The 14879-nt window shown below is 53.8% G+C and overlaps 1 protein-coding gene across 2 annotated transcripts in view; it reads left to right on the top strand.

The window, feature by feature from the left end:
- Positions 1-4562: 4562 nt before the first annotated feature.
- Positions 4563-14879, top strand: part of PARVB (parvin beta) — a 115314-nt gene continuing 104997 nt past the window's right edge. Inside the window, exon 1 of one of the 2 annotated variants that reach the window (XM_070453480.1) lies at positions 4563-4627. Coding sequence is in view for 1 of the 2 variants with exons in the window: in XM_070453482.1 (XP_070309583.1) it covers positions 5001-5115 (115 nt within the window). In the remaining variant the exon portion in view is untranslated. Of the gene's footprint in view, positions 4628-4859; positions 5116-14879 lie in introns of those variants that run through there. The other variant, XM_070453482.1, reaches the window with a different exon arrangement.

Genomic DNA, 14879 nt, shown 5'->3' on the forward strand with positions numbered 1-14879 from the left:
TGCTCCGGGAATGTTTGTCTCTTATTCTTATATCCATCCATCATGTGCTCAGTCGTGTCTGACTCTTTGCGACCCCATGGACCATAGCCCACCAGGCTCCTCTGTCCATGGGATTCTCCAGGCAAGAATACTGGATTGGGTTGCCATTTCCTCCTCCAGGGGATCTTCCTGACCCAGGGATCGGGCCCATGTCTCCTGCAATGGCAGGAGGATTCTTTACCACTGAACCATTTGGATAAAGAGGTGGAACCCTTGGAAGCCACAGTTCAAAAGCAAATCAAGGGGTTTCCCTGGTGGTCCAGTGGTTAAGAATCTGCCTTGCAATACAAGGGACACGGGTTCAATCACTCATCCGGGAAGATCCCATATGCCAAGAAGCAAGTAAGCCCATGCACCACAACTAAGGGGCCTGAGCTCTGGAGCCCTTGCGCTGCAGCTACCGAAGCTACAAGAGAAGCCACCACAATGAGAAGCCTGGAGCGTCACAACTAGAGAGTAGGTCCCACTCGCTACAACTGGAGAAAGCCTGCACACAGCAACAGAGACCCAGCACAGCCAAAATAAATTAATAAATCTTTTTTTTTAAAGCAGATCAAATGGTTTTCTATCATGGGAGTGGCTGCATGTAACCTGATTTTCATAATGATTTCCCAAATGTAAAATGCATGCTGAGCTGTGGCACGGGGATACGCATGTGGCATGCTCAGAAGTGGAGCAAAGCTATGAACAAAGCTAGTGGAGGTGATGGAATTCCAGTTGAACTCTTTCAAATCCTAAAAGATGATGCTGTGAAAGTGCTGCACTCAATAGGTCAGCAAATTTGGAAAACTCAGCAGTGGCCACAGGACTGGAAAAGGTCAGTTTTCATTCCAGTCCCAAAGAAAGGCAATGCCAAAGAATGCTCAAACTCCCACACAATTGTACTCATCTCACATGCTAGCAAAGTAATGCTCAAAATCCTCCAAGCCAGGCTTCAACAGTATGTGAACCATGAACTTCCAGATGTTCAAGCTGGATTTAGAAAAGGCAGAGGAACCAGAGATAAATTGCCAACATCTGCTGGATCATAGAAAATGCAAGAGAGTTCCAGAAAAACATCTAATTCTGCTTTATTGACTACACCAAAGCCTTTGACTGTGTGGATCACAACAAACTGGAAAATTCTTAGAGATGGGAATACCAGACCACCTGATCTGTCTCCTGAGAAATCTGTATGCAGGTCAAGAAGCAACAGTTAGAACTGGACATGGAACAACAGACTGGTTCCAAATTGAGAAAGGAGTACATCAAGGCTGTATATTGTCACCCTGCTTATTTAACTTATATGCAGAGTACATCATGAGAAACGCTGGGCTGGATGAAGCACAGGCTGGAATCAAGATTTCAGGGAGAAATATCAATAACCTCAGATATGCAGATGACACCACCCTTATGGCAGAAACTGAAGAACCAAAGAGCCTCCTGATGAAAGTGAAAGAGGAGAGTGAAAAAGTTGGCTTAAAACTCAACATTCAGAAAACTAAGATCATGCCATCCAATCCCATCACTTCATGGCGAATAGATGGGGAAACAATGGAAACAGTGATAGACTGTATTTCTTTTGGCTCCAAAATCACTGCAGATGGTGACTGCAGCCATGAAATTAAAAGACATTTGCTCCTTGGGAGAAAAAATATGACCAACCTAGACAGCATATTAAAAAGCAGAGACATTACTTTGCCAACAAAGGTCCATCTAGTCAAGACTATGGTTTTTCCAGTAGTCATGTACGGATGTGACAGTTGGACTATAAAGAAAGCTGAGCACTGAAGAATTGATGCTTTTGAACTGTGGTGTTGGAGAAGACTCTTGAGAGTCTCTTGGACTGCAAGGAGATCCAACCAGTCCATCCTAAAGGAAATGAATCCTGAATATTCATTGGAAGGACTGATGCTAAAGCTGAAGCTCTAAAACTTTGGCTACCTGATGCAAAGAACCAACTCCTTGGAAAAGACCCTGAGGCTGGGAAAGATTGAAGGTGGGAGGAGAAGGGGACAACAGAGGATGAGATGGTTTTATGGCATCACCAACTCAATGGACACGAGTTTGAGTAAACTCCAGGAGTTGGTGATAGATAGGGAAGCCTGGCGTGCTCCAGTCCATGGGGTCACAGAGTCGGACACGACTGAGTGACTCAACTGAACTGAACTGAAGAAGTGGAAGGTCGAGTAGGTGGGGACAGGAACTAAGACCATTTCGCAAGCTCTCCTCCTGGGTTCTGTGACTATGCCGAGGGTGGTGGGAGGGTGGGCTGACTGTGGGCGTCCGTAGACAGTGTGCAGCATCTTGTGTGTGTGTTTCCTTAGAGCAGACATCTGTACCTCGCACCAGATTCTCAAAGGGGCCAGAAACCCCTGCCCCAGACTGCAGTCTCCCTCAGCATTCAGAGCAATCTAGCCTTGACTGTGCCATGATGCCATCGGGATTTCAATAACCACATTCACCATCTTTGTGTGTTTTCCCCAGCGTGGTTAGTGACATCCCAAATCAGGCCATGCAGGTAAAAAGCCTCAGAGCCCCCTGACCCTTCCCTGCCCCTAAACCAATCATCCAAGGATTCCCCACGGGTTGTGGTTTGCAGCCTTGAAAGTTTATTCTTATCTGTCCCTTCCCCCGCCACTACCACGGGCAACTCTGGCCTCGCTCCTTACAGTAGCTTCTGAATTGGTCTCTGGCTTGGGTTTGGCTTCAACCCATCCTCAGGGTTTCTAGTGCGGGATCACTGACCTCCTTACCTCATCCGCTCACTCAGTCACACCGGGCAGCCTGCATCCCTGGCTCACCTCCCCTCTCCCAGGTACCTGGGTCTTCCCTCGAGTTCTCGCCATCCTGCCTGCCTCTAATGAGCGGATGAGGACATCCACATCCCTTCTCTTCTTCCTGAGACAGGCCTGGGACCCGGACGCTTTGCCGCAATGCCTGCACCTGGACACACTTCTCCTTCAGCAACAAAATACCAAGAAACAATAAAGGATTAAAAATAACTGCATGCATGGGCAGTTAGGGCAAAAGACACAGAGAGACCAAAAAGACCCCACTGCCACTTTTGAAGAACCAGGAGCAAAAGCAAGGCACTGCCCCTGTCCCGTGTACTCAACATAACCTCAGTTCAGTTCAGTTAAGTCGCTATTGTGTCCGACTCTGTGACCCCATGGACTGCAGCATGCCAGGCTTCCCTGTCCATCACCAACTCCCGAAGTTTGCTCAAACTCATGTCCATCGAGTTGGTGATGCCATCCAACCATCTCATCCTCTGTCGTCCCCTTCTCCTCCTGCCTTCAATCTTTCCCAGCATCAGGGTCTTTTCCCGTGAGTCAGTTCTTCACATCAGGTGGTCACAGTATTGGAGTTTCAGCTTCTGCATCAGTCCTTCCAGTGAATATTCAGGACTGATTTCCTTTAGGATGGACTGGCCGGATCTCCTTGCAGATCAACTAAGGGTGACAAACCACCTAAGCCACCCCTCCCACCCGACCCTGGACACGCCCCCTACTCACCCCATACAAAGAACCAGCTTGCCCACCCCCCAGGAAGTGAGGAAGGGGGCCTGTGGTTCATTCTCGCCCCCCCTGGCTGCATCAGGGCCCCCAGTACAGCCCTGCCTGGGAGCCTTGTCTGGCCTCTGATCAGTTTCTGGTGATTACGCAGGGCAAGCCCCCTGGTCCATAACACTCCGGCTGCCCTCCCCCGGCTGGGTTCCTAACTGCGGGGCGTGCGTGTCCCCCTAGATCACCAGCTCTGGGAGGGCGAGGCTCTGCCCCTGTGTCAGCGCAATCTCCGTGGGAGGGCAGGGCCTGGCACCAATTGGCAGGCTAAAAGAAACCTCCGCTCCCGGATCCGCAGGAGGTAGAGCGTGCTGTGGAGCACTGGGCCAGCCCTCAGGGAGACGAAAAACAATGTTGCCCACACCAGGACCTGGCCGGCCCCTGCTCCTCCCCAGTCGGGCCTCCTCTGATAGTCTCTATCTGCTGGGGAAGGCCCCCGCCCGCTGGCCTGGGCCCAGCAGGAAACAGGCTTAACCCTTCCCACCCCTTCCAGCCTGGGGCGCCTTCCACCTTTGAGCTTCTCCATAAACCTGTTCACGGCTCTCCTGAGTCACCGAGGCCTGGGACCTGGGCCCCGGGCTCACTCGTTCCCCACGTGCCTGTCACACCTCACCCACAGTCAACTCTGCAGGACCCAAGTCCTGCACTTCACCTCCACCATAAACCTCTTCCTCGTCTTATTCTCTCCTCCTGGGAGCCCTTACTCTGTCCCCTCTGGTTCTCCTGCCCCGCCCTCCTCCTGAACACCCACCCCTGATTCCACACTAGGGCTCATTCCTCTGTCGGAATCACCGGAGTTCCCCTGGGACAGGGCGAGGTGTGCAGGAGGGTACTCATGTAGCCGCACTGCCCATCATGCCAAGCTTCTAGAGGGCGGGCACAGGTCACAAGGGCTCCCCCTGGCCCCTGGCCTGGTTGTGGGAAAACCTCAGCAAATGAAACGACCCATTTGTGTTCTTATATGATGTGCCACGGCTGTGCAAAGGTGGTGGCCCTGGCTGCCTCGCTGCCCGCACCCCTCCACCCCCAACCCCGGCGCCCAGGTAAGGACACCAGAGTCCAGGGCTCAAACGTGCAGAACAAAAGGGGGCAGAGGGCCCGCGGTCTGTCCCATTGGCGGCATTTAGGAGCGGAACCACCTCTGCGCTTGGAGAGTGAGTGTGACGCGGCGCGTGGGAACTGCCGACGGCTCTCGCGGGCTGGACGTGGTGACCCAGAGCCAGACCTCGGGCGGCGGATGCCGCTGGGGCCAGGGGCGGGCGGGGGGCGGGGGCCGGCGCCGGGGCCGCGCCCTCACGGCCACTCCCCGGGGCGAGCGGGTGGCGGCGGCGGCGGCGGCGGCGGCGGCGGCGGCGACCAGGGCGGCTCCCAGACGCGCTGCTCCCGGCCCGGCCACCAGGGTCCCCGCGCGCCCCCATGTCCTCCGCGCCGCTGCGCTCGCCCGCCCTGCGGCCCCACAGAATGAAGAAGGACGAGTCGTTCCTGGGCAAGCTGGGCGGCACTCTGGCGAGGAAGAAGAAGGCCAAGGACGGTGAGTGCGCCCGCCGCCGGCCTCCAGCCGCGCCCGCGCCGCGCTCCGCCCCGCGGGACCCAGGCGGGCGGCCGACCCGCCCCGCGCGCCCGCGCGCGCGCAGCGCCGAGCCCTGCCTGGACCCAGTGGAGCGCAGCGGGCACCACGCGGCCCGAGTCCCCGCCGGACCCGATTGAGCGGCTGCGGGCACCACGCTGCCTCTCCTCTCCGGGCCCCGCGCGCACGGTTCCCTAAGCCCGCCCGGCCCGCGCAGCGCGCCGCCGTGACCTTCAGGACAGCCCTTGACCCCCTTTAAACGCCGCCGGGCCGGGAACCAGCCGCCAGCCTGGCGGCGCCCCCTCTCCCGGCGGCTCATGGAGCCCCCTTTGGGCTCCTGGCGTCATCGAAACGCGCATCGCTGGCTCCTGCTGAGGACAGGACGCTGAGCAGCCGTGGGGACGAGCCCCCCCCCCGGCCCGCTGGAGACTGCCCTGCGCCCACCGCGGCCCGGGTCACCAGCCGTTTCTTTAGCCTCCTCTCCCGCCCGCGGGCTCTCGCGTTCAGCCCTGCCTGGAGGCCGCTCGAGGAGCATTTATTGGGCACCACTCTGGGGCGACCCTACTGCTGGGGGCCCGCTGGTTTTCGGGGTGCGGTGCACTGCCCGGATTGCGCCCCCAGCGTGGGCGAGAGGGGAGGAGGAAAGGGGTGCCCGAGGCCGCGAGGCCCGCCCGCACGGAGTGCAGAGGCTCCCCAGTGTTTGCCTCCACGTGTCCCCGAAAATTATCCTAAAAAACTTCCTGCCACCTCTTACAAGTTTTTTTTTAAGAGTTGTGGGGGATGTGACTTCAGGCCTCTTGTTGGTGTTCTTTAAACACGGCTGTTCCCAGGGCCTCTCCCAGGACTGCATTCCTGATTTTTCCCTTTGTTCTGGCCAGGGGAGTCTTGCCCCTGGCCCAGATTCCCTGTGGGTGAGGGTGGGTTACGCTGGGGTGGCTGTGAGCCAGGCTGCTGGGAGCTGCCGGTAGTCTGGACCTTGGGAGAGAGAGAATCCCCAGTCAGGGGTGTGCAGTGAGTTCCTAAACCACCCGGATCCTGACTGTGCTTTAGAAAGTCTTCTCGTACCTGCCAGGCGAGTGTACCCCCAAGGATGTGTGTACCCCAAGGACAGGCTTGCAGGCTCACGTGGCCCCATGTTAATTTCTCTTTGACGTGTGTATTCCTGGGGATGTCTGTGACCTTTTACCTTGGGGGCTGAGCAGATGTACAGACAGTGACCCACCTTCCGCCCAGGGGTGTGTGTGTGTGTGTGTGTCCGTGTGTGTGTGTGTCCGTGTGTGTCCGTGTGTGTGAGCAGATGTACAGACAGTGACCCGCCTTCCGCCCAGGGGTGTGTGTGTGTGTGTGTGTGTGTGTGTGTGTCCGTGTGTGTGTCCGTGTGTGTGTCCTTGTGTGTCCATGCATTTCCCACCAGGGACAGTTTTACCACATTAGATGGTTCCCCCTGAGGGCAGGGCCTTTCACCTTTACTTTATCAATGAAAAAAGTGTCGCCTGCCATATCAGTAAGGGAAAGGATGTGGCATTGCGCCCGGAGGAGGAGATTCAGGATGGAGACAAATCCTGCTGAGCAGCCCCTCCCCCCATGATTCACCCCAGGAAGCAAAGGGACGCTGGCTCCAGGAGCTGAGGGGCGAATCCCAGGGGTGATCGCAGCGATCCTAGACCTGGGCCGCTTCCCGTGCACTGTTGTCGTTAGTCGCTCAGTCGTGTCTGACTCTCTGTGACCCCATGGACAGCAGCATGCTAGGCTTCCCTGTCCATCGTCAACTCCTGCAGTTTGCTCAAGCTCATGTCCATCGAGTCGGTGATGCCATCCAACTATCTCATCCTCTGTTGTCCCCTTCTCTTCCCGCCTTCAATCTTTCCCAGCATCAGGGTCTTTTTCAATGAGTCCGCCAAAGCATTGGCTCTTCAGCTTTAGCATCAGTCCTTCCAACGAATATTCAGGGTTGATTTCCTTTATGATTGACTGGTTTGATCTCCTTGCTGTCCAAGGAACTCTCAAGAGTCTTCTCCAGCACCACAGTTCATAAGCATCAATTCTTCGGTGCTCAACCTTCTTCATGGCCCAGCTCTCACATCCGTACATAGAAAAGTACTAAATGTTTTAACTTGAAATATCTGGTTTTCTTTAATTAACAGTGATCTTTTGATGTTCAGACTCCCCAGTCTTTGTTGCAAAAACTGCTGCATATCCTGGCTCCTCCCTTGCATCTTCTGGAGCCCTCTCTCAGAGCTAGCCGTGTCCCAGGCTTATGTCCTCAGTTTTGTCCACCGAGTAAAACATAACTCTCAACTTTGAGGCTGTGCTTTTTATTCAGTTGACACGTTGTACCAAGCAGATGAGTCACTCCTTTCCTAAGCCTGACATTTAGGATCCAGACTGTCTTTCGTTACTTGTATCAAGTCACACCTCCTAAAAGAGATGATAAATGGCCTTCTCCCACCCTAGATCATTCCCGCTACATCTCTGATCTGCACTTCAGAAGGGCAGTGGGAATGATCTGTCATGCTCAACAAAATCATTTCAGGGATTATGCCTCCTTATGCCTTGCAGCAATTATAAACACAAATGTCATACACTCTCCAATTCACTCATTGCCTGCCATGGGACCCTAGGAAGAAAAGATGGACAAGTCTCTTCTTTTGTGGACCAGGGACTCAGTCATAATAAATAAAACAGATCTATAATAATATCTGCTAGGAAGAAGGTGTAAAAGTGCAATCAGACAGGTGCCTGGGGAAGGCCTCAGAGCAGGTGATGTTTGGGTTGAGACCCGAAGGAACCAGGAAAGCTATCTCTCACAGAATAGTGAGTCAGTGGAATGTTGTGGACAATGACAGCTTTTGATAGGTGACATTTACTCCCTTGGAATATGAAGAGCAAATGCCTGAACTCATGGACTAGCCCCAAGTTCCAAAGCAAAGTGTTTGTCTTTGCCTTTGTGAACTAGCATGCGTCTAGAAAATCAAGGGCGAATCAGGTTTAATTTGAATATACCAAGAGTAGTCGGCATCATCCAGTGATGAACAAAATAGTCATGAAACAGCAGAAGGAAAGAGATATTTCTGTAGTATAGCTGTTTTTGTTTTTTTTTCTATTTGTTTTGTTTTGGCCACACCACATGGTTTGTGGGATCTTAGTTCCCTGACCAGGGATTGAACCCAGGCCTTTGACAGTGAAAACGCTGAGTCCTAACCACTGGGCCGCCAGGGAACTCCAGCTGCTTTTGCTTTGCTGTGTGAGTTAGCTGGGTCCCCTGCCTCATTTCTCAAGATTGGGGTGCCTGGCAACGCCCCCCCCCCATGCAAACAGAAGGTCACAAACGCTAATCAAGCTTGGATGTAGGAATTCCAAGAGGACTGACCTTGGAAGGGCGCAGTGGCTTCTGTCTGTCTTGTGGGAAGAGCGGAAGGAGTGGGGAGTGGGAGGGAGGCCGAGGTGCGAAGGTTGGAGAATGAGGTCCTGAATGATTGATGGAGAGTTGCTGGTCTCCCTCTAGGCCTGTTGCCTTGGCAACCTGCCTTGGCAACCTGCCCTCCCTGCCACTCATGTGATTCACTTGTAGCAGGTCCTGGCCCCTCCCAGGCTCCCCATGGGAAGGTGTTCATTTGCCTGCCAGGGACTGGCGGGAAGACAGTGATTCGAGGTGTGCTGGGCGCTGCCAGATGCGCGGTGGGTTTCATTTCCTTTTTGTTAGAAAGTCCACAATGAGTTCAGGAGCGTGGGTGGAGGTGAGGGGGAGGACGCTGGGACAAGGACCGGGCTGCTGGGAAGTTAGAGATTCCGTGGGGCATTTGAGACTGCAGAGCTTGGGGCTGTGACAAGCACTGAAGCACGTATTGGGGGTGAGCATCTTGTCACTTTGCCAGGGGAGGTCATGTTCAGAAATGTGTTCTGAGGTTTGCAGGAAGTGCCCTGGGTGAATTCATAGCATGATTAAGGCTGTGATAGTCTATGGGAGGGAAGCAAGTCGCATCATGTGGTGGCCTGGCTTAGAAAACGGAACTGTGATGAACAGTGGGGCGTTGGGAAAAGTGGAAAGGAACACTTAAAAAACCCCAAAACTCCCCGTAGAAAGCCCAGGGACTGTGAAGGGCCACTCGCTAAAGTGGTTCGGTTTAACGAGCTGAATGGAGCAGGCACAGAGGAAGACTCCCCGCGAGGGGTCCCCTGGTGACCACGGGTGACACCCAGAAGGCCCGCAGGCCAGGACGGGGTGAGGGGGCGCCCCTGGACAGATGCCCTTGCAGCTGTGTAAAGTCCTTAGAGGCAGGGGTCCAGCTCTGGGGCGGGGAGACCCTGGATGGAAGGTGGGGACGGGCTCCCCTTCACCCATTTACCTGAGAGGTTCCCACCTGCCTTGACCTCCGCCCTCTGCCCAGACCCCAGGACCAGCGCCAGGCTGTGAGAGCCGAACCCACCATGGCTGAGCCGGAGGCTCTGTCCCTTCTGCTTTTCCGGGGAAAGCAAGTGTTTAGGAAGTTGCTGTTCCCTGACTGCTTTTCTTTTTGTAATTATATTTTTTAGAGAAGTTTTAGGTTCTCATTGTCTAATGACATGATGTGGCGCTTCTCTTTCTAGGCGCGTGTGTCATCTGTACATCTTTGGCAAAGTGTCTGCTCAGATCTTTGGCCCATTTTTTTTTTTTAATGTATCCTTTATTTTATTTTTTTTTGGCCATGCCTTGTGGCCTGTGGGATCTTAGTTCCCTGACCAGGGATCGAACCCATGCCCCTGCCTTAGCAACTCAGAGTCTTAACCACTGGACCTGCCTGGGAAGTCCCGTATTCTTTAAATCAAGTGGTTTGATTTCTTGTAGTTGAGTTTTAGGACTTCTTGGTGTATTTTAGATACACACCCTTTATCAGATGCGTCTTTGGTGAACACTTTCTCTGGCCCTGTGACTTGTTTTCTGACTTTCTTCAACCTGGTCGTCTTCTGAGCCCTTGATGCACACATAGAGATAAGTGAGCAGGATATTGACTGAAACCTCAGGAACTAGATCTAAAGAGACACCAGGTGGCTGCGACTTTGCCCTGAGGGTTGAAAGTATTGAGTTGCTTTTCTGGGTTTTAAATAACTTCCAGGAGAGACCGTCGGTCGAAACCAGCCCTGCTGACCGCAATGTGTCTCCTTCGGTACACCCTGTTCTTTACTGAGTGACCAGCGGCGTGGACTCTGTGCTGTCCCCAAACACCGTCCCACCTCAACCCTCCTCTGTAAGAAGAGCACCTGGACAGAGGTGCTGTGTAATTTAGCCTGGCAAGGGTAGGACTTTTCACCTGCCCACAAGTTACTTGCAAGACGGGACTTCTGCCCTCACTTTATGGTTGAGGAAACACAACCTTACCTGGCAGCTGCAGTTTAAACCAGTGGTTCTCGTCTTGGGCTTCCCTGGAGGCTCAGATGGTAAAGAGTCTGCCTGCCATCTGGGAGACCCGGGTTTGATCCCTGGATGGGGAAGATCTCCTGGAGAAGGAAATGGCAACCTGCTCCAGTATCCTTGCCTGGAAAATCCCATGGACGGAGGAGCCTAGTGGGCTACAGTCCATGGGGTCGCAAAGAGTGGGACACGCCTGCGCGACTTCTCTTTCTTTCAGACTCTCAGCTAGGGGAGGCCCTGCCCCGGGGGCCATGGGCACAGTGTCACAGCTGGAGTGGCATCCCCAAATGCACTCACAGCCCCGTGCAATGTCGGCTGACAGCGCTGAGCTGGGGAACCTGGTGTTTCTTTCCTGAGGTGTCTGCGGAACCCAGAGCAGGTTGACTAGCCCCAGGGGTGGCGCAGCTCCTCGGCGGCCCTCAACCAGCCGCCAGGGCCTGGAACTGCCCCGCGGGGACCCCACCCTCCACCCAACCCCCCGGGGCTCGCAGCTCAGTTTCCTAAGGGGGAGAATCCGGACCGCCCTCGGGGGCTGGCTACCCATGCTGGGCCAGCTGGTTCCAAGCAGGTGTGGCCCAAACACAGAGTCACCTGGGGTTCTGGAGATAGATGGGGTGTCCCTGGCAGACCCCCTCCTCTCTGGACGGAGAGTGAGGAGACACGGAAGACTTCCGTGAAGGTTCAGTGGAAATTGCAATTGAGTCCTCCATAATTGCTGTGGCTGGGAGATGGATGGGAGGTGGGGGTGGGGAGGTGAAGGCCCGCTCGCGGGAAGGAGGCTCCTGGAGCTCGCAGGACCCGAGGACACAGGGGAGAGGATCTTGAGCTGGAAGCTGGGAGCTGGTGGCCTGCGGGGACCTGACCCAGGCCTGTCCTCAGGAGTCTGGGCACTGTGGGGCCGGGGGCAGGTGTGGTGATGGATACCTGGGGGGACACCCAGTCTGAATCGGAGGGGCCGTGAAGGAGGCCCCCGCTAATCCTGCTGGGGAAGTGCAGGCCGTTCAGAGCGGCCAGACTGTGGTGTGGTGTGTGGGCTGTGGTCAGCCTCAGGGCAGGCTGGAGTGGTTACCGGACCCTGTCATCTTTGGTGAATAGTGGGTGCCAGTGTCTAATCTGTATCCCTGCTACTTTGGAGAGTCTGGTGTGGAGTGAACTGGATTGGGGTACTGGTAAGGAAACACCTGGAGTGTAGGTGCAGGCAGGGTGGGCTTCCTGGAGGCAGTGTGCGGGGCTGGGAGCAGCAGGATTCCTGAGACGTGAGGAAACCACAGCTGCAGGGCTTGAGGTAGAGGCAGCTACCCAGCGGCTGCTCTGAGATGGAAGGAACTTTGCATAGAAACAGATTAGACGAGGCCCGCGGTTCTCCAGGGCCCCTGACCCTGCTTCCAGTTACTCCCCGGGCTGAGGCACCTGGGGAGGTGTGGAGTTCACAGCTTTTCGGGGTGTTTGCATAAAGAGCTTACTGGGGGCAGATGGCGACTTCGAAGTGATTTCCACATCCTCTTTTAGGCAGATCTCAGCACACTGTCCCACGTACCTTTGAAAATAAAAATGGAATAGTGTCTTTCTTTGCCGCAAGACGAAGGGAAGGGATTTATACTGAGTGTGGCCTCCTTTGTGCAGGGAGGTGGGAGGTACCTGGGGCTTTTTACTGACATGATGACCTTGATGAGGTGCAAGATGCTTAGGAAGAGATCACTACAGATCACAGGGAAGGTGGATTGGACCTCCTGACATACAAGGAAGGAAAGAGGGTGGCTGGTAAGAAGGGGAGGGAGGTGAGTGGTTGAGGGACTGGGGCCATGTGCCCAGTGGGCCCTAGAATGTTCGGTGGGAAGAGAAGTCAGTGTAGGTCCTGTTTGAATCCCGTGGGCTGTGAGCTTTTCAACAGACCCCGCCGTGCTTCTTGCTCCAAACCCTCTCGCGTCCTCTCTGAGCAGGGCTGCCTCTGCCCATGGGAGCTGCTCTTGGTCTGAGAGGAGTCAGTCTGTCGGCCCCTGCAGTGTACACACTCCTTGGGGAGTCACTGGAAATCACTCTTCTGTTTTCCTCTCTCTCTGTGGCTGAGAGGAAGTGGCTTTCGGTGGGGCTTGCTATGGCTTTGTCAGGTTTCCTTTGCTTATTATTCTGTTTATAATCTTCAGATCCAACATTTCTCTTTGTTTGTTCCACCGTTGTCCAGATGCACCCGGGGCATTTCAGAGAGAAGCACGTAGGCACGTCAGCATGTCCCACGCTGGGCTTTTTTTTTTTTCCTGGCCATCTGCTGAAATCTCTCGGAAACTTTGCTTCGGTAGAGATGCTGGGCCCGGAGTGATGACTTTGTGTTCATTACCTTTCAGCTCACTCTCGGTGGTCCTCCTCGCATCTTGGTTATACCTGAGTGGTCCCTGGAGAGTCAGGTCGCCTTGGCAACCCCACACTCATCAGAGGAGCTCAGCTTTGAATTCCTGTCCCCAGTCTGTGGAATTAATATTTATCGTATATCCCGAAGTTGCTTACCCTCGCGTTCCCTGTCCAGTCGTCAGAATAATTAAAGGATGGTTAGCGGATGTAAGTGGGTAAGTGCCAGCTGTGAGCGGATTTTAAGTGCTCTGTGTGATGGATTTCGCCCCTGCTGTGGTCAGCAGAGGGCAGGTACTTTTACCCAGCTATTTTCTTGTTTTCAAATGTGCGGTTCCATCACAGCAAAGATGTACCTGAAGAAAGCATGTTTTCTCCTTGTATTAGCCATATGCTTGACCTTTTCGGTTTCAGATGAAAAATGGCTTTACTTTCTAAGGAGTATATTTATTATTTACCATATTATGTGGTGACTGAAGAGACATTTAGTAAGTCTGTACAGTGCTTAGTTGCTTAGCCGTGTCTGACTCTTTGCGACCCCATGGACTGTAGCCCACCAGGCTCCTCTGTCTATGGGGATTCTCCAGGCAAGAATACTGGCGTGGGTTGCCATGCCCTCCTGCAGGGGATCTTCCCAACCCAGGATAGAATCCAGGTTTCCTGCATTGCAGGTGGCTTCTTTACTAGCTGAGCTACCAGGGAAGCTGATGAATACTGGAGTGGGTAGCCTATCCCTTCTCCAGGGGATCTTCCTGATCTGGGGATCTTCCTGTCCCAGGAATCGAACCAGGGTCTCCTGCATTGCAGGTGGATTCTTTACCAACTGAGCTACCAGGGAAGCCCTATTAGTAAGTCTAGGAGTGCCTTATAGACATTTATTGATGCAGTGGTGTTAATCTGCTGGCCTGAACTCAGTGCTATTGGGGTGAGAGAATATAAATGTGAACTGCAGTCAATTCTAGGAGCTTTTGGTGGCTTCTGACTCATTGAAATGTTGCTTTGTTTTTTTAAAGTATAGTTGATTGATGATGTCGTCTTAGTTTTTGGTGTATAGCAAAGTGATTCAGTTGTACATACACAAGAGAAGAAGGGGATGACAGAGGATGAGATGGTTGGATGGCATCATTGACTCAATGGGCATGAGTTTGAGCAACCTCCGGGAAATAGTGAAGGACAGGGAAGCCTGGCTTGCTGCAGTCCCTGGGGTCGCAAGGAGTTGGACATGATTGAGTGACTGAACAACAACATATATGTATGCCTGTGTGTGTGCTAAGTCACTTCAGTCATGTCCAACTCTTTTTGACCCTGGAGACTATAGTCTGCCAGGCTCCTCTGTCCATGGGATTCTCCAGGCAAGAATACTGGAATGGGTTGCCATTCCCTTCTCCAGGGGATCTTCCCGACCCAGGGATCGAACCCGGGTTTCCTACATTGCAGGCAGATTCTGTACTGTCTGAGGCACCAGGGAAGCAGGTGTTACTTACTGATAATGTTGACAGGTACAATATTGACACAGAGCTGGTTCTTGGTAGGGCCAGGCTGGCAGGCTGTTTCCTCCTGACAGTTCAAGTGGTAATGACTGTCTGCCTGTGTGTTATGAAGGATTCTGAGGCTGCATCTGGGCTGGGGAAAGGATGCTGGGACTAAATTAGTGAAGTGTGTATATTGTGTGTGTATGGGCGGGTTCACTGCTGAGTGAGTGTCCTCCCTGGAATAGGAGCCTCTTCTCACTGTGGTCCTGCATCGAGTCAGCAGCTCTGGGCTGCTTGCCTCACGGCGTGTCCCATGAAGGTGCTAGTGGGCGGTTGGTGTCAGAGAGACACAGATGCTTTAAGTCGTTTGCCTTTTGGGGAGTGTTGGAGTCCTACCCCTTGTCCTGCCCAAGTGTGACCCAGAAGCAGCATGCATCTTGAGGTGTGTGCTGCCAAGAAATGGAAATCCCCATGTCTGCACGGCAGCAGGTGTTTCTGAGCTGGGGTTCAGTGGTCCCGGGGGT

This window comes from Odocoileus virginianus, chromosome 23 (assembly GCF_023699985.2).
Source record: "Odocoileus virginianus isolate 20LAN1187 ecotype Illinois chromosome 23, Ovbor_1.2, whole genome shotgun sequence".
In the NCBI taxonomy this organism is placed as follows: domain Eukaryota; kingdom Metazoa; phylum Chordata; class Mammalia; order Artiodactyla; family Cervidae; genus Odocoileus; species Odocoileus virginianus.